This window comes from Manacus vitellinus, unplaced genomic scaffold (genome assembly GCF_001715985.3).
Source record: "Manacus vitellinus isolate BGI_N305 unplaced genomic scaffold, ASM171598v3 scaffold_9_pilon, whole genome shotgun sequence".
In the NCBI taxonomy this organism is placed as follows: Eukaryota; Metazoa; Chordata; class Aves; order Passeriformes; family Pipridae; genus Manacus; species Manacus vitellinus.
This window is the reverse complement of record NW_021940917.1, coordinates 10,304,023-10,328,720: the sequence shown is the minus strand read 5'-3', so window position 1 is coordinate 10,328,720 and position 24,698 is coordinate 10,304,023. Positions and strand designations below refer to the sequence as shown.

Below are 24,698 nucleotides of genomic sequence, written 5' to 3'. Positions count from 1 at the left end.
GTTTGTGGCTCTCTGTAGTACTGTTTGATGACACAATGACAGAACTCCTACTGCTCAAGACTGAGTACCTCTGTGTTTAGAATAAGAAATTACACTTCTAATAAACAAAATTTACATATTTTATTCTGACTCTGCTTTCCAGATGGTACCTAATATGACCAGGCCCCAGAGCAGGAGAGAAAATTTGAAACTGCCTATACTATATAGAATCCCAAAATTAAAGACAGAAAGAAAGAAACAAGACAACTCCTGTCATTTCAGTTAGAAGACTCACACTCTTTTCTGCTACAGACGTGTCTATAACTTAAGTGGGCAGTTCACCTACACTAGGGATGGTAAACCAAAGTCACCTCAGGTACCAAGAGATATATAAAGCAAAAAGCCGAAGTCATCTCATCTGGGCAGAAAGCCAAGACCAAACATTTATAATTTATTAATATTCACTTTCCAGAGTCCTGAATGAAGACATATTTCCACCATAATCCACAATGAACATTGTAAGGCTTAGATATATACTTTTTTTTTAATGCTATTAATAAAGCACTTGAGTATTTACGGAACTAAGAGATATTCAGCAAGTTAGATCTAAAAATAAGTTCGTACATATGAACTGAAATGACAAATATTTGCCATTTTCTTAGAGGATATAATGAGAAAAACATAGCAAATGGATTATATTCTGATGATATATCCACTGTCTGATTAAAATCTGAGAGCATGACATTTGCCTAGCAGCTAATGAAAAACTAATTGTTCTTTGTTTATCATATGTTCCATAAATAACATTGACCTAAAACTACAGACTTTGAGAGCATAAAATCTGTTGAAACAGTGAAGATAGATATCCAAATGGGAGATTTTGGCTTTGAAATATGTCATAATCAAACATTGTACTGATCCAAGAGCTGAAACCTTCTATCTCTACTTCACTCAGATTCAGCTACCTGTAATCTGGTATAAAATCCAGAAAAGGAGGCGAACAAGAACAACCTCCAGTAAGAAGACCAAAAAAACCTCTCAGTCAGAAAGCTAGGTAATCAATATGGTGGCATATTGTTTTAATTTTTATTCTCAAACACATTTATCAATACATTGGTAGACTAAACAAAGAGAAATCTTTACCACCTACTGTAATGTTATACATTAATTACATTTTTTATTTTTTATTCATTACATATTTGGAGGCATAGAAATATTGTCAGTGTAAAGGCTGTATCTTGATCTCCATGAATTCCTGAAAATATTGAGAAAATGCACTAATTTTCCAACTGTTTTCAGTAACTTGAAACTGGGGCAATATAGAAGCAGAATAGAACAGAGTAAAGAAACATTACATTCAATTAAACACACATTGCAGAGTACAGCAATATCTCCTTTGACTTCAATAGCTAACAGGACAGACCATCAATGAAGCAGAGTGCTTGTAAAAGCTGCAGAGAAATTAGGGACATTATAAAATAGGCAGAGAAGGACATGGCTTTCAAAAATCAGTTGTCCTTGCAAGTACTACAGGACTCTTGCCTAGATGGTCTTTTGGAGCCAACATAACCAGTTTATACTTTATAAATAAAAAATAAAAAGGGGAGTATTGCTCAATATAGCTTCCATTTTTTTTCATACTTTTAGAATTTCTTCCATCATGAATTCTTCTCTCCTTTCCCACATCTCTGTACAAACATTGAACACAACAACTTTGTGGACACTAAATGCTTAAGGACTTTGCTGAGGGCTTTGTTCCTCCTAACATTCCATAACAAGCTATCATCCCCTTTCAGTGTGCACCAGGCCTCAAAATACAGGAGCAGAACACCATTTCTATGTGGGCTATGGGTGTGGGTTTCTGCAGAGATCAGCATAATGACTTACTGTGAAAACATTAAACTTGACTCTCATCTCTCAGTTGCCCTGGTAAAACTGGGGTCCAAACCCCTAGTTGTCTCTCAAGCATAGTTGTCATAGAGCCTATGCATAGTATATATATTTACGCATAAGAAAAACGCTAATTTTTAAGTATGCATTCTGTGTATATGATTTTTGGAAGAAAAATGGTTAAGTTTGTTTGTTTGTTTGTTTGTTGTATTCTGCTCTCCAGCTCAGGCATACAGAAATGCAGCTAATACACACAGACTGTCCTTTCTTATTCTTTCCTAGATTCAAGGATCTCAGCAAGGTTAATAACAGAGTATTTGTGGTGCCTGTCATAGGTGAGGAAACAACAGAGAGAAGACAAGCTAAGGTAAATAAAGAACTTCCAAAATTTCAACTCCTTTTGATTTGATTTATCCAAACTGGCCCATCCAAACTCCCACCATGAAGCAAGGGAATGAAGTGTGCCCTTGTGCCAGGACAGGGTTTGTCTACAGAGGATCTTGGGTCTTCAGTGGACAGCCCAGGGGCATGAAAGGAAGTTGTTGAGTGAAGGAGGAGGAGGCAGCAGAATGAGTTCAGGACGTGCAGGGAAGACAGAGAAGGAGGCAGTATTTTCCAGCCATGGGTTGCATAGCTCCATGAGCTAATAGACTGCTTGTAACAAAAGAGTGCTGCCAGTCTCTGGGAAGGAAAGGACAAACAGTGTGTGAAGGGCGAGGGTGTCAAAGGAGGGTGTTTTGCAGAGGTAAGAGTTTATGTGTGGATGTGCATGTTGACCATCAATATTCCCCCCCGGCATTTGACAATGCGAAATCCGTCCTGCAACACATGGCCAAGCAGCATCTTCCCAGAGAGGTATCCTGGACAAGATTCACTGAACTGTTGGTGTCACACCTCCCAACCTCCAGCCGAACAGTTTCTGGCAAAGGCCAGAAGGCAGCCAGGTCACCCAGGACAGGGACGCCAGTCCCGCCCGGGCAGCGGTGCAGGACGGCGGGTCGCTGGTGATGCTGTTGCACCACATCAATTGCACGGGGGAAGATGAGGAGACCAGGGGAGTAACTCTAGAGGCATTCTTAAGTAACCGGGGATGCTCAGATCCGCCGAGGTGACCCGCAGCCCGCCCGCTGGCTGCGCTGCGGGGACCGTGCGCCCCGACGGTGGTGCGGGCTCTGCCATGTGCGGCTCCGCCAGCATCACCCCCAGGGCTGGACCGCTGCCCGCCCTCGCTCCGCACGCCGGCGGCTTCCCTTGTCTTTCTTTTTTTTCTTTCTTTTTTTTTTTCTTTTGGGATAAGGCGGATGTTTCCTTTAGTCGGATGGGAGAGCGGGTCCCTCCCCTCTACCCATGCCTCTCCACCCACCTTCCTCGCTTTCCCAGTGTGGTCTGTAGGGGCGTGGGGGAGCGTTCAGTCCGGGCCGCGTGGCTCGCCCTCCTTTTGTGCGCTGATTCCTGGGTGTCCTCCGCCGCGCAGCAGTTTCCCCCATCCCCTTTGCGACAGCTGTTTCGAGAACGCATAAATACGCGCGCGTGTGTGTGTGTGTAGATGTGTCTGTGGGCTTTTTTCACAAGCCCATGACAAAGCACTATGAGGTCAAAATGGTAAGTGTTTTTGTTTGGTTTTTTTTTTTTCTTTTTTTTTTTTTTTTTTTAATTATTGAAAATTTCTTCCGGAATCGGGGTTAAAAAAAAAAAAAAAAAAAAAAAAAAAGCGGCAGAAAGCACCGTCGGTGGGGGGGTGGAGGAGAAAAATCCTCGCACGTAACACAAACCTCGTGTACAGGCGAGGCGCGGGCGGGGATGCTCCGCGCTGCCCGGGATGCTCCGCGCTGCCCGCCGGCCGTGGGGCGGCCGGGACGGGGGGCGCGGCGGCGGCGGTCCGCGCGGGGAGGAGCAGGAGCAGGGACGGCGGGAATGCGCGGGTGCCGAGCAGCTCCGCGGGTGCCGGGACACCGCCCGGAGGTCGGGCGCGGCCCGGGGGGGCGGTCTGGTTCCGGTCGCGTCCGGGCGGTGCACGCCTGCAGCGACCTTCAACAGCGCACGCTGTCCTTGCGGAGCGCTGCGGACAGCACCTTGGCACGCCGGCACAAACCCCCCGCCTCCCTCCCGGCGAGCAGCGGCTCGCGAAACGAGCCGGGCAGTGCAGTGTGAGGGCTGATTTATTTATTTATTTATTTAATCGTTCGAATTGATTTTTGGTTTTTTTGTTTTTTTTTTTTTTTTAAGGGATGGTATACTTAGAGCTGCTTGAGCCAGCTAAAGGAGGAATAGTAAGTTTCCTCGCTTCATGATTACCATAGGTAACTTTGCTCATTGCAGTATTTAGCAATCGGTTAGAATTTTATGTCGGACGATAGGCAGTAATAGTTAAGTTGCACCGACCTCGTTCTGTGGATATCAGAATAATAGAATGATTTCTGTGGAAAGTAGCAGTAAGTCAGTATTAGTTAACTTCACGATGACTTAAAGCAATACAGATAATTTTCAGCAGTTATAAATCTAGTCACTGTTCTGGTGACACTTTTAGGCTATTGAGTGTTGTTGAAAGGAGCAGAACTTGCTTGTAGTCTAAAGAGAACTACTCCAAAGGGAGTCTGACATGGGTAAGGAGACTCCAAACTATAGACTTTTAGCTGTAGCTACAGTCAAGCTTGTTTTTTCCTATGATCATTTTATCTTTAATAAACAAATTTTTGGTGATTTTATTTTATTTTACTATCTATATAAAGGCAGTAATGTTTAGCTTAATATTTTCCACAATTACAGTTAGGTGAATGTGCAGGTGATGCAGTATTAGTTTTCTTTGAACTATCTTCTTTTCAAAAGTACTGTTCTTCCTCTGAAGAAGGCAGTAACCTGTGAAATATATGTGCATATTCAGGAATAGTAACTTCTGGAGAGTTTGACCCTGCACTGGTGGCAGTTAGGTAAACCATTTGGATAAACTGCAGGTGGTAAGCATTTCTGTACCTATAGTTCTGTAGCCAGGCTTTTTTAAATTCCTATCAGAAAGATTGTTTCTCCAAGGAAACCGAATTCTCCATGTGTGTTAATTTTTTCCTTTTATAGCAATCACACAGAATTTAAGTGCTATAAGTATTTATAATTTTGATGTCTTCACTAATGGCTCATTTACCTTTTATTTTCATCATATTTTAAGCTCTATGCAGGAGAAAAGTGGTGAACATGGAGAGGAAAAGACGTTGCATTTATCAGGAAACTCCTCTAACTAAAAGGGAACTCACTTTCCTTGCATATAGTCTCCCCAAATACCATTAAGTTCACGGGAGGGAATAGATAGATTTACCTGTGCCCATGTTTAATCTGGTTTTGTATCCCCTCTCAGACAGGAGCACTCAGACACGGTGGCAGCACCCACCCTTTGGTGCTCTCTGCCCAGAGCCCACCCATTCTGCAGCAGTGTAGTGGCGCAGGCAGTACCTTCACCTGCATCTGGATGTGGAGATATCACAGGTTATGCATTAGTGACTCTGGACATTAAAAAGAAAACCAAAAAACACACCACCACCAAAACCAAACCAAACCAAAACCAACCAACCAACCAAAAAAAAACCCAGCAAAAAAGCTAAGAAAGCTGTGGACCAAATTTAACCCAAACTGCTGATAAAATACTTTGGCAACCAAGAAAACTGGAAGACTTGAGGATGTAAGATTTGACAGAATTATCTTGCTTGACAATGGCTAAGAATTCGATTGGGTAGATGACTGTAGAGGAAAGATTTTATATTCTTCAGTGATTAGAAATACCTAGGAACAAAAGTCTGTGTGCTCGTGCAAACAAATAGTGTGTACTACCTTCCTGAAGGATATGTGGACTGATGTTCTGATGAAAATGTTACTAAAAATTAGCGCAGGGACAGTGAACAAAATGTACACAGGGACTTATGTATGAAATTACAGGGAGCTGGGTGGGAAGCCCATGTACACACCTTCCAGCAGGCAAGTAGGAAATGAATTTAAATTCTTCTGATGTCGTACTTTTTAACTTCAAAGTCCAGCCTTAGTGTGAAAAATGAGAGTAGAAATTGAAGGGCAATAGTAAAAGTACCAGAACTGCATCAAATAGGAAAGATTTTCTTGAAAATTTAAAGGTGATTGTCTGGAGCTTCCTGGTCACCCTCTTCTGCTTCCCCATGAGTTTTTAAATAACGTGTTGGGATTATTTCCTTACCAAATCACTTAAAATCTGTGAAAATCCCTGGGAATTGCTGGATGCCAAGTTCCAAGAATACACAGAAGGCATGCAATGTTTATTCTGTTAGAAGAGTTAGTTACAGCAATTGTTTTATACTTAGGACACTTAACAAAACAAAGTAACAAGCACCTCTTATTTTAGCACCTTAATATAATTAAAAATTAAAAGTAAGTACAGTTCAATTTATTTCCTTTCTACCAAAGTGTTTGTATGACTTCATTAGATCTTGATTTGTGATACTTTCCAAGTTTCTGTTTAGAAGATTATATATAATCAAAACATGATTTCATATTGAACTACTTACTGGTTCAATTACTAATTTTCAGTAATGATTCTGCTCCTCAGAAAAGAGTTTGAAATTTTGGGAATCAAAATTCTAAATGGCACTGCCTTGCTTATTTCTACAGAACAGATTGGAAGTAATGGAAAAATAAGATTGCAGTTATTGCAGGGTTTCCATATTCAGATAGTGCAGATGTTTATTAGTCAGAAGTGTAAGAATCATTTAAGAATTGCTCAGTTTCATTCTGGAAGCCAGTGCAGCACCTTATAAATTTTAACTTAGTTAATTGCATGCTTAAGTCTTCCATCTTCTAAGATTTCACATGCAGGAGAATAGAAAACAAAAATAAAAAAATCACATTGATTTGTTTAGGAGGTACCTGGGTCTTTTTGGACAAATACTATTCACGACAGTTAATTTTCCTAATCAGAATGTTTGCTGATTCTTGTAAGGAAAGCTGTTGACCCAAATCCTGCAAATAATTTGGCATGCCTATAAAGTAAAAAAAAAAAAAAAGCTTTAGAAATACTCTTAGAGAAATCTTTGATTCTCCCAACAATACTTGTAGGTAACATGAATCTACTTCCATTCTGTATTAATAATAGGATATTGGTGGACACGCTTGCATAGATACATGCCTCATATTTATAACAGAGAACTAAGCATTTGTAATTTTGCCTCGTCCTTGAAATTAAATCTTTAAGCGTCATAGAAGTGCAAAACACATTATAACAAGTACTTGGGAAACTATCCTTTAGGTCACCAAGTCTTTTAAAACCTCAATGCTTGAAACTTTTGCTTTTTTATGTATTGGTGATACTAAGATCAGTACTTCAAATTTCAGGCATTCGGAGACCTCTGGCATTAGAAGAAAATGTACTTAAGTTTCTGTGAAGAAGAATCGGTATGGAAATGAAACTATTTAGGTGGTAGAGAGTGACATTCATGAGAGCTGTGTTTTTCTTGGAAGTTCACAAGTTGTGTTGCTAGCCCTGGGTGTCATTTGGTGACGTGGTGACAAAAATGTCAGCCTAATCTAGCTTAGCAGAAATAGAGTATTTGTTAGAAATTGCAGGTATAAGGATAGGGTTAACGTGGTCAATGTGTTATTCTACTGAGTGGACAGCAAATAGTTTTTACAGATAGACAAGTTCTTTCTGTTAATTGCAGAAGGTGTGTTGAGAGTGTTGTGATGCTGTGCTTCTCTCAGAGTTGTGAGGAGAAGACTCCCTTCCCCTATCACCTGATCCTTATGTTAAGTCGAGAGTTAAGACTTACTTCTCTTCCAGAAATTAAATCCTCACAGTCATCTATATTTATGGCCACAGACATGCAAAATCGACACATTTCTGAGAACTATCTTTTTTTAAAAATATGAGGTCTAAATACTTAGTGTCATTAGCAGTGTCAAGAAATAAGGCCACATATGGCCTCAGCATAAGGTCAAATCTACAAATATTCCATTTTCAAACACTTCCCCCCCCCCTCCGCCCAACAGCTCAATTTAATGTGTATAAAGTATTTGCTGCTTCAGTGACTACTTTTTCTACGGTGTGTCTTAGCTGCTGGGATCAGCATGGTTTGAAGTAAAGCTGGTTATTCCCTCTAGGCATGATTTCACACTTTCTTGTTCCTGTAGCCCTATTGACCATTCAGACAATCCGCAGAAGTGATAATTTATAAACAGAGTGGCAGGAGTGGGCATTGAGACCCAGGGAGTACAGCAGTCTTATTTTTAGCCAATATTTACCAGTCAATCAAGGTTTTGGTTCTGAGCTGTATGAAGATCTTAATGCCTATTGAGTTCACTTTGTCTTTTATTTATTAAAGCAGGCTGGGATACGAAACCCAGATGATGTAAAATTTAAATTAAAAAAATTACAAGGCAAATTGTTAGGGGAGAGGGGGAAACAGGTAAAATAAGTTCCCTGATTAGTGTCCCACCTTCAGTTACGATTTCTTTAAAAGTGAGTGACCACTGGATTCCACATTAAACTGAATGTGCTGTGATGGGTTTTTACATCCCATGGCACACTGTGTTGTTCAAAACATGCAGAATATGAAACAGATGGCTTGGGAAGACTGTCAAAAAAACCTGCTGGGCCTTCTCTGGTACTACCTTAAAACAAGAGAGAGGATGAGTAAGTGTGCTGTAATTTTTGGCCTTAACACAGCATTCAGGAAGCTCGGGCTTCCGAAGACATGCTTTCTCAATCACAGTAACATGTATAAAAACAGATATCTGTTTGAGGATAATGGAGCAATAAAAATGACTTGCAATTGTGAGGATGAAGTAATGGAAAATTGCAGTGGGGGAGGGGAGGAGGGCAGACATTTGCTTCAAGGTACTCATCACAGAGCTAAGCAATGCAGACAAATTTATTCAGGAGTTTCACAGGCCATCTTTAAATATATTTGTATATGATATAGTGGAAGGTAAATCCAGCAATCTCTAGTTCATTTTTTAAAATTATGATTTCAGATGGAAATAACAGTTGCACCTTCAAGACCTGCTTGGTTTTGGTTTCAAAATCTCTAAGCATGTGGAATCTTCTAACCAAAGGCAAATAATGAATTTTATACTACAGACATGAAAATCAGAGCCTACTGTATAAATGTGCATCCACAAGACAGTGTCTTTTTAGGAGATATTTCATGTACTGATAATATTATAAATATAAGCAACCCAAATTCCTAATCTTCTTGTCCACAATAAATTTTTACAAGAAGCTGAGTGGGTTTTTTTGAATCTCATTGCTGAGATACTGTCTTATTTAACCTTCAGTTAGAATAGCTATACCTAGTATTTCAAGTAAAAATTACTAAAAGTAATACATATTCAGTGGTATTAAAAAAGAATTCCATCTTTGAGTTCACAGTTTACTGAAATTAAGATTTATTTCCAGAAACTAATATTATGAAGTTACAGTTCAAAATGTGGACATTGCAGCATAAGGAAAACAATTTTCTTTACTCATTGCTGAATTTCTGTTAACTATAGAAATGATTGTCTGAAACACTGGAAGTTTCACAGCTATTGTCATTTTTTGCAGCTTATTATTGTGTCGTTGGTTTTTTTTGGGTATTATCATTGCTCAGTTGTCTGATAAAGCTGAAATATGTAACGCTGTCTCAGCTGTATTTTTATTTTTCAGCTCTGAAATATAGTGCATGACTTAACAATACAGTTAAGTCAGAGCTTTGGGAGATTAATACCTGCTAAAATAATGGTTTAATACTTAAGTTTATCTGTTATTTTGAAAATGCACCTTTAGCCTATTTTTACTTAGTCTCTTTCTTGACAATGGGTTTTCATTTCCATGTTTTAGGAAAATCCTATAAATGTTGTTATGTTACTACTTCAGAAAGGGAAAAAAGGAAGAAACATGTGAAATACTCTTGTACTCATTTTGCTTGTGATTTTGAATAGCTTTCAAATTAGAATGATTTTCCCAGATTTTTATAGGCTTGCCCAATCCAGCTGTATATTTTATATGCTAATTTAAGTTCTATTTTTGTTCCCCTTGGGATTTTAAGTGATTATAATTGTTGCTCTTCAAAAGCCAAACAGATGATGATTGCTGCTTCAGGAATATACCAAAAGAAACCGGCTTTCATTAAACCTGCTCATCCACTTCGTAATTATCTCCATTTTTTCTCAGTAAGAAGCAGGAAAATGGCAACTACAGTTCATTGAAGCCAGTTCAGTTATTTAAACATCACTTTACTGAGATAACAGGAGGTGTTAAAGCAGAGAGGTTTTTCAAATGCCAAGATGCAGCCAGTTACTGCAGGGTTGCCAACTGGGAGATGAGACTCTTCGTGTCAGTTTGATATACAATGCTAGAGGCTAGATTCAGCAGAAGTTACTGTGGTCTCTGCTGTGGCTGGGACCACTTCTGGAGGACAAAATGTAGATTGCCAGTGATTTTGCCAGGCATCTGATGGTCTGACTGCTCCGGGAGAAATGAGAAGTAAGAGCAAGCAGAAACATGGGAGAGGAGAGAGAAGGTTAAAGCAGGCACAAGCACAGAGGCTAAAGAAGATAATAAATGGGGAAATAATAAGTAGGGAAATGATCATAGATCATGATCAATGATCATAGGTTCACTTCTGATATCTGTCAGCCCAAGGGATGTTTGGAATGAGCCAGACTAGACCAGAAGGTTTCTCAAGAACTTTTCAGCAATAAATTTCAGTTCAAATCCATATTAAGAACATTCATAGAGAAGTTTTGCTGTGAAGATCAATGCTGGAGAGGAACAAATCCCTGTGAATTGCAACAAGATGCTGCAATGTCTGTTAGCCCATGAACACTGGCATAAGCAGGAGTAAAAAGACACAGAGGTTTCTTAAGGCCTAGAAATATGTAAACAGTTCTTTAGTTCACATAATTGATTAAAAACCTCACACATTTAAATTTTTGCAAGTATCTTCTGATGTTTTCCTTTTCTTACAAAAACAGTGTTGCTGAGGTTTTTTCTACCCGCTTTGTGAAGTTTGACTCCTGCAATTTACAGAAAGAAGTCTGACCATATGTGTTGCCATTTGTCCTCTGCTGCTTTCTTTATGCAGGCAATCAGTGGCAGCGTTGCTGTATAAATCACAGCTTACCACTCAAGAGGGCCTGTAAAAAAACAGTTCCATCAACAGTTTTTTTTTCAAAGACAGACTGCAGCAGCTGTCTTAAAACATGGTTCTTTCATCAGAGAAAGCAAGAATCTTTTACAATTTTAGTCCCTCATATGGCTCATTTAGGCAAAGGAGATGACCAGGAAAAAAAGAAGGAATTCACAAAGGGATGAATTTGGTTTTTTATTTCTTAAACTTAAATACCTGTATGAGAGCAGAGGTTAAACTTGGCCAGCCATCAGAAACTCCTTTCCATCAATTATAGAAACAAAACTTCTGTCAACATCATCTTTCTATTTTACCCAGAATGTTCCTGAGCTTTGGCTGTAGTAGTGCAAGCTGAGAGAAAAATTATGTGGCCTATAGACTGAAGGGGAAAAAAAGGTCTTTCAAATAGAACAGAGCTGTAACATCCACTGAGTGCAGTTTTGTTGGTACAGCCTGAGGATTCAGGCAGCCACTCTTGTAAACTAACAATTCCTTGTAAACATCAGCAGTGTGCTCCACATCTTGACACCAAAAGGCAGAGGATGCAATCCCAGAGCACAGGCAGCAGACTGCCAGGAATGTGGCTTTCTTTCTCAATTTCCAAGCAGCTTTGTTCAGTATGACCAGCAGTTTTGGATCAGTTTCATCTCCAGCTAGAGTGTCTCATAGAACCACGTTGAGCATCCCTTGTTTCAGCACAAGTTTTGTCTGAACTGAGCTGTGTTTTCCTCCCTTCTTCGCCCACTGAGGCAGGAGGATTCCAGACGCTGCAGCAGCGCTCTTCCTTGTGCAGCTGCTGAGGGAAGTGAATTGGGTTGCCAGAAGAGGAACGGTGACACAGAGGTCAGTCCTGTCTGTAAGGCAAGTAAAGAATAGGTGAAAAGCAGCTAATGCAAGAGTTTATCAGAGCTATTGCCTACTTTTCATTCATTATCAAGAGGTGATTTGTCGTGTCACCGCTGCCTGAAAATCAGAGCTCAGTCCAGAACAATGGGGGTCAGGAAATCCTGAGCTGTGAATCCTGTCTCCATGTTTTAACTTCTTTGTTTTGCTTTCCGTCCTCACTTGCCTAATATGAATTTATATTATATCAAATTCTAAGTGTATTTAAGACTTAGTTTTCCTACTGCTGCTAATTCAGATTTGCGTTTGCAAAATGTCATGCACTTAACGAGGAAGGGAGCAGGAAGTAGCTTTAGAAAAGCAGATGGTAGAAAGAGAATTTTGTATTAATTCTTTTTATAAATGGTTTATTAAACAAACCACTATATCAAGGTTCTAAATTTATTACCTTGTCTAAGGTAGCTTAATTACATGTCTGCTTCCTGAGCTATTCAAGACGCGTTTTTGCGCTAGTGAGTTTATAGCATAACAACGTGCATTTCATTCTCAGACCAAGCTCTTTGCAGATGGTGCATTTTCACAATGGCAAATGGTGCGTCATAGTCCTCATTGCAAACTAGCCACCCTACATACTTCTGGTAACAATGTTCTTAGATTCTACAGCTGGAGGAGTATTTAGGCAGCTTCTGTTATTACTTGCTTATATTTCCTTCTTATTACATTATCATTCAGAATAAGCATCTTGAGCCAAATTAACATGGAAGGTATTGAAAATATATGCAAAATAAGCATTGAAAGAAAACAGGGCAAAAGTAGAATATTTCATAATGAATCGAAAAATATACTTTTCCATGTTAGGAGCACCTGAATAAAATGGAAACAACTGCAGTTTGTAGTTGGCTTTCTTTGCACTACTTTTCAGGTTTTTGTTTTATTTGTGCTAAATACCTGACCTTATCCCCACATAGTCTGCTTCTGTTCTGATTTCCTTTTTAATTTAGAAACAAAACTTGTAGAATTAGAAAACGTTCTTAGAGAACCAGAAAATTAGCTGTGATGTTATACAGAAATTGATGAAGATGATGCCTCAGTACTTGACAGTTATGAATATAAATTGACTAGGTATGTTGATGAGGAAGGTTTATTTTAAATATATTTTTATTTTTAAGATGTTTTTGCAGAGTTCTATAAAAAAAATCAGAGAAAATTAAAGTCTACTGTAGATAATAGCAATGAAACCAAGGCAAGAAGAAAGAAAAGGCTTAACTGAAAATTCTTGGCATAATAGGGGTTAAAAGATGTAAGACTAGAAAGGATTCTTCTTTTTTCTGTAACCTAAGGGCAGCACAGTAAGAATAAAAGAGATGTTCCATGGTATATAATGTCAGAATAATTAATGAATATATCTGTTGCTACTCAAACAATATTAAAACATCTTCATTACATTTTACATTAAGGCAATTGACTTATGATTACTAAAGAGGTTCCTAAAGCAACAATAATATTTATTTCTCATATGAAACTGCAAAATTAAGTAGGTGGTACATTTGATGTACATTGCTATTCCATTTGAGAACAGCTCTTACGGAGAACACAAAAATTATCTCAGGCAAAATGGTGCATGTATAAGATATATGTGTTAAGCAATAAAAGTTCTTAAACATTAAATATATGAGAATTGTTCTACACATTTGATTTCACATGCTATAAATATTTCCATTTATCTCGGTAAGATTACCGTAACAAGGAGAGCAAACTATGTGTTGAAGCTGCCACAGTATTATGGCTCTATATCACTGCTCCTAAGCCTTTCCCAAATGGAAATGACGAAAGTCATTTTCCACAACAGCAGCAAAACTTAAAGACAAGAAAGAAGACATTCTGTCCACTCACTGGGTCTATGCAAACATTTTCTGGATTTGTAACTTCGTTTTTAAGGAAAAAGAAAAAAGCATAAAATTCTGTAGTTTACTCGTCTTTCTGTTCAGAGCATTTTGGCTTATCCAGACAATACCTGGGTATGGCTGAATCAGCACTTCACAGTCAGAGCTGGGAGAAGCAGAAATTATATAAAGACTAACCCCAGCTCTGTTGTTTTGAATAACCTTGTTTCTCCTTGTCTTAGTATTATCAAGAACCAGAAAGACATAGTCTCATGGACTGATGGGAGATGTTAGGGAAGATGTCTCCAAACAGCAGAACCTGATCAGTTATTATGTGTTGTGGAGATGAAAGAAGGGCATCACTCTCTTGTATTAGCTTGAGGATGAAGTTCTAGGGGAAAATACCTGTTCTGAATTCAGTCTGAATTCCCCACTTCCCCTCCGAAGCTTTACTGAGGTAACAGCTGTCTTTTTATCTTGTTATCTGGCTCCTTATATGTCCAGAGTCTCAGTTTCTTGCTTTTCTTGCGCATAAAAAAGGTAGTCTTTCCCAATTCAAATACCTACAGCCTAAAATACTTTCTTCACTCGCTTCTTTCCCTATTAATGTCTTCTCAATAGAGAAGACATTGAATGACCTCACACACAACCACACTACTGTCACTTGTTTTCTACAGTGACAGAGGTTGATGCAACATTGCCACAAGTTAGCACCAAGTTATGGCAAACTGGGTGGTAATGCTGTAGAACCGGCTCTAATGAGAAACCTTTTTACTTGTGACTTTAATAGCCTTTTTATCCCACAATGTGAAAGTGGACAGTACTTTAGTAAACCATCTTCCTCAGGGTATGCAGTTAAATACTGATTCACTTAACCTGTATATATCTTACTTGTATATATCTATCTAAATATCTATCTATCTATCTATCTATCTATCTATCTATCTATCTTAACACACACTATATTGAAACTGTGGTGATTCCACGCAGGTACAAGCTATAAATAGTTCATCCCTCCATCTTAGTCTTTCATGGAAAATGCAATTATTCCAAGCAGAAAAGGCTGCAGAGTAAGTGACTGTCTGAACATTGCATTACACAATGTATTTGCATGGCATAAAATGCTCATTTGCATAGTTATTGCATAGTAGGTTTTTCAGGCCTTAAACACTCAGTCAAGATAGAAAAAACACAAAAAAGTATTAGCCTGTTTGAACACGCTAAAAAAATATGGGGGATCTGAATCCATAAAACAAAGACTGGGAGAAATAATAAGATCCCATTTGAGGGCAAATAAATATCACATATCCGACTGTTACAAAGTGAGAAGATGGCTGTAAGTTTCACAATTCAATTAGCTTACTGTTGTTCTGAGTGCTCAGCGACAGTTATAGGGATGCTTTACAGGGATTAAGGAGGAGTTGTAGCCAAAAAAATATTAAATGATTGGAGTGTAACCTGATATTTACCTTTTGTCTTACTGTAGCATGTAGGAACACTGATGAAGTGGTAAGTAGAATAAATATATCTGGTATGAATCTTGTAAATTTCCAGATTTTCCATGCAGGGAAAAAGAGGAAAAAGGCTGTGGATGGAAAGACTAAGTTAGCCTTTTTATAGGATTTTTAATAATTGTGGCTTAATTGCTTTTGTTGTTTACATCCTCTTTCATGCACATTGGAAATGTGGATCTTATGTCTTTCAGAACAGCAGTATGTTTCCAGAATCAAAAAGCAATATCCAGTCATCCTATAATGCTAATTCTCCTTTTTCTCACTGTCAGCGCATTTAAAAATTAAAAAAAAAAAAAATAAAAAAAGGGAAAAAAGAGAAAATTAGAGAAGAAAGTTAAGTTCTGTATGGTTAAAGGTGAGTTGAAGGAGGAAGGCTAGTCTTAGGTTTGCAATGCAAATTTGAGTAGCAAGAGAGATATTTTACAGCTTTTTGAACCATGACATGACTTTGTTTTCTGTTTTGTGTTAAGTATCGCATGGTTTAAATCAGCTTTAAGTCTCATAATGTATCTTCATCATTGAAGATACATTATGAGACTATGAGCATGATTAGGGAAACATTGTGGAGATCTAGTAGAATTTTGTACTACAGTGAGAGCACTGTTCAACACCAGTTCCCATCATTAGCAGCTATTTCTAGATCATGAAAATTGAATCCTGGCCTTTAAATATTTTCCAGGATTTTGCTATTTGAAGGTAAAAAGCAGATTTCTTACTGTAGTTTCACTTCCTACAGATTACAGGTACATCTCTAGCATTGTTGATCATGTCTGATAATGATGGCTAAAATGCAGTTTTTCCTTCTCATAGAGAAGGAATTTGGTGTGTGCATTTATGCTTCTGATGCAGTTTTTTTTAGCCCGAAGTTCTCATTAATAAGTTAATATGTCACCATTTTAAGTGCCCAAATAGGAATTATGAAAGGATGCATGATTTTTCAGAATGCAGACTGACTGCAGCTATTTTAATTGTGGATTCCCAAGTTTCACGTGGACCAAAAAAAAAGCAAATTGAGAGTCAACAGTCAAATGCTGAAAGGCACTTTGAAGATAGAGGTCTGGAAGATTTAAAAAAAAAAAATATCAGTCTTTGAATTTGTCTGGAAAAAAATTCTAGAATGCAAATAGCTTTGTTCATCAGACTCTTATTTGCTTGGTTTCAATGCTTATTGACAAAAGCAGAAAAAAGTATAGAGAAGTCGTTTAGTACTTTACCACTTCTTTTCCTAGTGTCTCAGATCTGCTTCTTTCTTAGGATGTTTTTTGTGGGTTTTTTTTGATTGGTGGATTTTTTTTGGGGTGGTCTGGTTTTGTTTTTTTGGTGGCTTGGTTTGGTTTTTTTTGTGATTTTTTTTTTCCTCAGATGTTCAACTTATTTTAAAAGACAAAAAGGAAAAAAACACTATTTAGAACTTTAGTCATTTTGGTGGTGGGAAATTGTACCTGATTGATATAAAGATCTTATTCTCCAAGGGAAAATAAGATGTGTATCCAACTTTGAACCTCAGCAACTTCTTAAGTAATGTGGTCCAGTGTTTAACTACTCTTAGAGAATCTTTTCCAGTTGTTAAACTAGATTTTATGTGTTGTGAATTAAGCCATTTACTTTTTTAACTTACAATGCATATGAATACTACTTGATCATAATCTGATAATAATGATGATTTCTAAAACCATTTTCAAATATTCTTTGTCACTGTTTCTCTTTCTAAACAATCTCTCTCTTAAAATGTATTAACGTTTTCTAAAATACTTTTCAATACCCTTTTATGGACTTTTTTCAGTTTTTTTAAAACAAGGAAAGATTGGATACAGTGTTCTATTTTCAGCTCATCAGTGTCAAATAAGAAGAGTATTCATATATGTCTTTTCAAATTACACTCTTGTTTATACATCTCAGCGTGAAATCTCTCTTTCTTGCAACATCATATTCCCATGACTCCTAGTAGTATCTTACAACCTTTTCTTCAGCACTGCTGTTATTCTCTAGTTTTTATTTGCACATTTGTTTATGATCTTACTTTTCTAAAAATCACATTTGCCTGCCATTTGTCCTTATTGAGCTTTATCTTGCTGGTTGGTGTCTCTGTTTTGAAAAGATCATTTTGTATTTAGCACTTAAACAAATGTGCAGTTCACAGTTTTCATAACCAGTTACTATGTTCCATCTTCCAAAATATGGACAGAAATAACATCTTGACCCTAAAAGTTATACTCCAGTAGGTCCTTATTTGATACAGTCATTCATTTGGCAAGGAACTATCTCTAAGTATTCTCAAGATATATTTTTGTATAACCTTTTTACAGCAATTTAATTAAGACTATGCTTCTTTTTTATCCCATGAGATGCAATGCAGGTTGGCAACAAACATTTAAAAATCAACGTATATTACTTCTCCACTTTATGCAACATGCTGTGATTGTAGAATAAAATAGAATTTGCCCAAAAGCTTGTTCCTGGAAGATCTGTATTTCTTAGTGCTGTAATTTTGGGGGCTTCTTTTGAACTAAGAAGCAGAAATAAGGCTGACTAGTGTCCCTTTTTCCTGAATACCTGTTACAAGGAAAAAAAAACCAAACAAAGAAAGAATATAGTAGCTTCGTATCTGTTCTGCAGTGTGTATATTTATTACCTTATTGTCTAATGACCAGATACACAAAAGAACTTTCAGCAGGGTAAATGTCCATGACATCAGTCAGAATAATTCACCTTAATTTTATCACATATTTTATTGCACTAAACCATATTACATTGGGGTACACTACTATTAGTTTGAATAACCTTTTAGATGCATGATCATTTACAATTTGGATTTTGCTGATGACTCATATCCAGCAGAATCAAAGTAGTACAAAGCTATGCATAGTACTTCTGATGCAAAAACTGAGTTATATAAGCAGATAAAACAAAACCTCCAGCATTTAAAGACAAGAAAACAGGGCCAGCACCAGTGAAAGACCATTAAGTCATCTACAAGTGAGCAATTTTTACCTTAAAAAGAATAAAAACTAGTTATTTAGATACTTTTTAGATTGATGGATCAAAGAAAAATCTTGATGATCTATGTAAGTAAGATAAGGAAAGTGCTTTTTGGAAGTGAGATTTATTTTTCATATCTAGTAATTGCAAGGAATAATTGGCAAAGTGTAATTCCACATCTTTTGAATATTAAGCCACTTCCTTATAAACAAGTTGTAACGTGTAACATACAAAAGTAAGCAAAAAGAACTATCTGAAGTTAAGTGGCAAACATGGAGTGCTCATGAAAAAGGAGGTAACTGCCTTTAACATAATGTCATGAGAAAAGCATTTTTAATATCCTTTCTCAAGAGTGTGTAGACACCTGCCCACGCTTGGGCAGTTATAGCAGGTGCGCATTAAAGATGAACTTCATTTGCAGAAGGAGAAGGATACACTAGTTTCATGCACCTTCTGAAATCCTACCGGTGTGAGTGCAGAACACCATGTGTACCTGTGCTGAATCATAATCGCCAGCTGGAGTCATATTATCTTAATTGAATAAAACAGAAGATTCAAGTTGATACTTAAAATTTTGGGGAATGTGTTTAAGGACTTTTAAGGTCAGAAAAATTCCATCTGTTACCTATGTGATCTGATTATCTGAAAATGATCTAATTACATCTTATACAAATGCTTTGGAATTTACAAGGACTTCTTCAATAAAATAATGGTAGCAACAGCTACTATATTGCTTCACTGTGCTGTCAGCAGGAAATATGCTGGCGTGCTAAAAAAGCTATCTTTGAGTAATACGCGCTTTCCACCTCAACAAATGAAAACAGACACAGGCTTTTGAAAAAAAGTAAAATGCTTCTTTTAAGTCAATATTTCTTGTAGCTTTAATACCATGAGAGGATATACTAATTACGGTTACTTTATAACTATACATCTTTTTTCCTTGAGAAACTTAATTGTTATGGTGGAAGTGTAACTGAATTGACAGTATTTGGGATGATTCACTGGAGAACTTAAAAGGACTTGTTATTTTTGGATAAAAACCAGCATTAAAAATATTGATTACATTCTTGCTTTTCATTGTCTCTTGTACACAAGGTTATTTCTCCTCACAATCACATAGTCTCACTGGCAAGGGTATCAATCACTTCAGGCTCTGGTTACGTATTGCCCACAAAAAGGGGCAAGGGCAGATTGTTATAATTGAGTTTTCTGACTTGTGAATTTCATCAAACTACCTACCTACTTGTGAACTCTAAAACGTGTCTTAAGAACCAAGTGTTTTGCTAATTTTGGGATATCTACTTGGTACTAATGTGCGTGTGTTAAGACTGCACAGTGGACCTAAGTTATCCACACCTACCTTCTGCTCTGTCACACTCACCCTGTATTTTTACTTTCTCCCACACCATTAGAAAAGTCCCCAGATCTCAAGGACAGGCAAAAAGGTGTATTTAACAAAGTGCATGTGCCAAAGATTCTTCCCTTCTCCTCCCCACCTGAAGCTGCCTTTCCTCTTGGTTCTGTCGTAAAACGTGAAATAAATGACTCATCTTCTGGGTCCTTGTTACTTCTCTTCCTCTTTTTTCTTGCTAGCTCCTGCTGTCAGATATGTCTAAGCGACAAGCTAAGGCCAAATAGATGGGGTTAGATTGTCAGAGAACAGAACTAGTCTTGCTTCTCTGCCCTCCATTTAACAAGTCTGAGCAGTAAGTCCTTAGGTTTCTCATCAGGTTTCAGGTTCCTCTTGGTTTTAGTACCTTGTCTTTTGTTAAGAAATAAAGTTAATCTTGTCTTAATTTATTATTCAAAGAAGATTGAAAGTTAGCCTTAGTGGCCAATAGATAACATTACAAGCCTGTGCAGTTACTCTGGCTCTTCAAGAATCAATCACAAGGAATTAAGTGAATGTAGCAAACCCTTCCTTCGAAAATAATGCTCTGTGACCTCAAGTTATATGCTTCAGCTGTATTCCTTTCAATTGCATTTTCTACAAAGCTTTCTTTGAAAAAACACAGATCAAAGGTAAGCTGAACTGAGTCTAAACAAAGTATTTCTGCTGATAAAAGGTGGAGCTCCAGTATTCTAATCTGATGCCATTAGTCAAACTGAAAACACAGCTTGAAAACAGGATTTTTTTTTTCTGTTGTAAAATGTATTATTGTGTACCATGGCTCATGTTTTGTCAAGTGAATAATTTCAAAGGTCATTATAGATCCTTTTCACAGCAACAATTAATTTTTGTTTAGCTGTGGTCACAAACACATGCTTGTATTGTCTGCTACAAAATTGAGCTTGTGTGCTTTAATGTTAGTTTGACTGTTGTTTATTAAAAATCACAGTGCAGTTCCTTCTCCTGCAGAGGAAATGGGGAATTGAAAATAAGCTACTGCAGTTTCAATGTGGAAGTGTTTTGTCCTTTGTAAGGAACTTGACAGCCAAATGGATGGTTTGTTCTGGAACTCAGACATGTCACAACAGCGAAACAGATGAGGAACCCTCACCCCAGTTCAGGTACTGCTGGGACAGTGATTTGGGACAGGGATGTTAAGGTGTTTTCATTAAAGCAGCATCAAGTAAGAGAAACCTATTTCTCTTTGCTGAAAAGATCGTAATGACAGTTTACTTCACTGGATTATCGGCAACATACTGGCTGTTGTGCCACCTGAATTTCAATTTCTTAATTTACAGCACTGATGAAATAGAATAGAGCTCGATCTTTACTGCTCTCTACACTGGGCTGGTCTTATCAAGCGTGAAGTTTGGCGCATTGCAAAGCTATTCAAGTCATTATCTGTTGAGGACCTCTTGAGCCATCTCTATCTCTGCAGTGTGCTGATAAGACAGCTGTTTCTGTTGCTGCAGTGTCTCTCTGGGCCTCGGTCTTCATTCCGTGCAAACTACAGCTTTGTCACTGTGCCCTGATGCTGTCACTTTCTCTGTTGTGCAATAATTTGATCCAAGCACAAAAGAGGTTGATGGCAGCAACAGACTGGCAGGTGACACAGTGTTATTTTACAATTAAATGTGCATTTTGCACCAGTGGAAATACAAATCCTCAATAAAGAAGCTACGTAAGCTGTGGTGCAGCAGCAATCTGCCTTTCCCTGGTACAGTAGGGAACAAGCAAAGATACAATAATTTGGATAAATAGACAGCTTCTTTCAGGTATTATATTTTTCCAGGTGAAGTTGTCTATAGAAAATCTGAGCAGTTGTGATTACCTTGTGTGAAACAGAGCTTTAAGATACCTTTTTAGTCTCAATTGAAAAAAAAAAAGTGAAACACCTCCCTTACCTTTCCCCACCCAAATGCTAACCTCTTTTTGAAAAGTAGTTTTTATTAATATTCAGACACTGCTGTATAATAGAGAATGATACAGCAGCCTCAGCTGCAGTATTCATATTGCTGTAGTTTTGTATGATATCCGTATCTTATCACCACAGAGAGGCTCAGAGAAGAACTAGGTAAAACAACTACGCTCCTATACTGAAGGGCAGAGTGCATGCCAGGTATGCTTTGACCCGGGAGTTGTGTGTCTGAAGACTGGGTCTGAAACCTACATGCCTATTGCCGTTTATTTGTCAAAGTAGTGGAAGCAAACATAAGTTGACACTGGAAGAAGGACCCCGTGGAGTCCCCCGGGGTGCAGTAACACAAGCACACACACAGATATATACACACACACACAGACATACCCACACACGGACATACACGTGCACATTCAAACACATCCGTGTGGCAGTAGATGAACACCACGAGTTTATCTGGAGTGCCCTCGAGAGAGATAAGCCCACGTCGACATGCTGTGCGTTACCAGGGTGTTTCCTGGGGGCGGGGGGGACGCTCCCCGTGGGTGCCGTGGGGGCCAGGGCCGGGGGCCTGGCGCTCCCGCTCCGCCATCGCACCGGGCCGCGCCGTCGGGCCGCGCCGCTGTCCTGGTGCTGACGGGGCGCCGCGGGTCCGTCGGCCATCCCCTTCCTCGCCCAGCCCTGCTCTCTTTTTTGAGTTTCTTTTTTTTTCGTGGTGCCCGCCCCCCTCCTTTTTTTTTTTTCTACTTTTACTGCCATTTCTTGACCACTCAGTCCTGGCCAGGGGACTCAAGAAGGTTCATCATGCCTGAACAAGCACCATCCTTTCCTCCTGCTGTAGCTGTTCTATGTCCAACACCTGTTTAATAATCCATACATGATTTAGCTAAAGGCTGTGTCCAGACAGACAACTACCGCTAATCATAAAGATTTCTTTACAGACATATTAACTAAGCAAAGAGGAACTTAACAGGAAAACGTGTTTTCCCTGGGAGAAGGGAGAATTTAGCTTTCCTTCCTCTGCCATTGCTGGAATCAAGGGCCTCTGAATAGAGATGAGAAGGGCTGATGACAAGGCAATTCGATTTAACAGCTATTTTCTGCCTAATTTCACTTTAACACCATATATTGACAAACATAACAGATGCAAGTACATTATCGGTAGAGATATTACATCTCTAAAGAAAATGCATAAAGTTTGGATTTTGTCTCTAAGAGCTGGTCACTAATTATAGATGGAGATTGTTCCTTCTGAGTGGAGGAGCAGGGGGCAAGATGAAGTTGGAATTCTGAGTATCAGACCTGAGAGGGAAGCTGTTGAAAGCAGAGTCCTTTAATTTCCTGAAGGTTCAGAAAGACATCGTTCTGGTTTCTAATAGCATACATTTTGGTTTTCCCTTTAAACTGAGGTTTTTTTAGTTCTAAGAACAGCTGTATATGGTTTTTTGAGGGGGTAATGGAAGGGAGTGAGGTGTCAATGCATAGATAAGAATTTTAAAGAACTTTTTTATTTTCTGGCTTTCTTTCTCTCTTGTCATACCTTGCTGATGTTCTGCTAAGGAACACTGTTGTTTACTTAAACACATTCAACACAAGCTGGACAAAACAAGAAAGTAACCAGCAATTAAATCTAGTAATTCTGCAAACAGCAACACAGGGCAGGAGTTTTGCAAATGTTTTCTATTTGGTATAACAAATAACATTTTAATTTTTTAAGAGAGATATATATAAAACTTTTTGATGTATGCAACCACAGTATAAAGAACCTGAGCAAGTTGAGTCTAATATCATTAGGAGACTTTCAGAAGCAGCTTTCTTGTATCAAAAGGTAAAAGTTGCCATAATTAAACAAGACTGAACATCAGGAAAAAACAGAACAACAGTGTAAACTCAGAAGATCTTCTTCAATACTAACAGACACTGCTGAGAGCACAATTTAAACATGCAATTCCACAAACTGTGTGTGAATAGACATCACTTCACATAGGACTTTGTGTAACAGCTTTGAGGAAGTAGCCACCCCCACCCCGTTCTTTATTCAGTCCTTAGAGCCAGTAGCTTGGCACTTGTTCCACCAGGGAATTATTCCTCTCTTTGGAATGCTGCTGATTCAAAACGTTGGTGATACATTGTAAATGATAAGACTGTGTGTTCTAGAAAAACATCAGATGCATTAAGCATAAAACTAATTATATAAAATGTAAAATTAGTCCCTGTATAACTCTCAGTTGTTGTCACAGTGGTAGGATAGGGAGATTAGAATAAAGAGATGATACACAATTCATTGTATTAATCATTTATAAACACGCAAGGGCACTCTCATTGAAACACTATGTCTCTATTGGAAATTGCATTCTTCTTTATTTTTGCTCCTTGTTAAACACAGATGCCAGAATTCTAATTTAGAATTCTATTCCAAATAAGCATTTCCTTTCTGCAGGGTGTTCTGCCTTTGCTGTTGGAAATACATGATACGCACTTGTGTGTGTTCTGTGTCAGAAAAGACACAGAAGAAAAGCCACATCTAGGAAGCACTTCTGATTCTGGAAAGAAATGACAAACTGTGGTGAAGGTCAAACAGTTTAAGGAGTAAAAGGCATGCTTCAGAACACCATACAGAATTGTTACTTCCATACCACAGTCTCTTTCTCTGCAAACACTTATCTATGCAAGACGTAGAAATTGCATAATGAATACAAACTTTTTTCAACCTACTTCTCTTGTCTCTCCCTCCTTCCCTTCTCTCATCCATTCCTTCCCTCTTTGCTTCGCTTTCTTCCCTCACTCCCTCTCTCCACTGCCTTCTTCACTTTCCTTCTTCTCGACCAAAATGTTTGTTACAAGAAATACCACTCATTAATACACCAAGTCCCAGAAGGGCAAACGTCCGGAGCAGTCCCCGGGCGGCGATTCAGGCTGGACACGGGCGGTGCGGACACACGCACTGCCAGAGCTGCGAGAGCCGGGCGTAAAACAGAAAGGGTGGAGAGCGGGGAACCAACAAAACCCAACCAAGCCACGTAAAAAGCCCCAAACCACAAAAAAAAACAACACACACATAAGAAAAGGCTGCTTTCGCGGCAGCTCGTCAGGCGAAGGAATGGTGGCACCGAGAGCCGGCCGCCGCGGGCGTGCCGTGATGCGCCGCCCCGCTCCCACGTGGCCGACCGGGAGGACGGGAGC

The 24,698-nt window shown here is 38.5% G+C and overlaps 1 protein-coding gene across 2 annotated transcripts in view; it reads left to right on the top strand.

The window, feature by feature from the left end:
* Nucleotides 1-3,259: 3,259 nt before the first annotated feature.
* Nucleotides 3,260-24,698, top strand: part of ELAVL2 (ELAV like RNA binding protein 2) — a 109,942-nt gene continuing 88,503 nt past the window's right edge. The window contains exon 1 of one of the 2 annotated variants that reach the window (XM_018086094.1): nucleotides 3,260-3,471. In XM_018086094.1, coding sequence (XP_017941583.1) covers nucleotides 3,445-3,471 — 27 coding nt within the window. In that variant the 5' untranslated portion in view covers nucleotides 3,260-3,444. Of the gene's footprint in view, nucleotides 3,472-4,152; nucleotides 4,170-24,698 lie in introns of those variants that run through there. The other variant, XM_018086092.1, reaches the window with a different exon arrangement.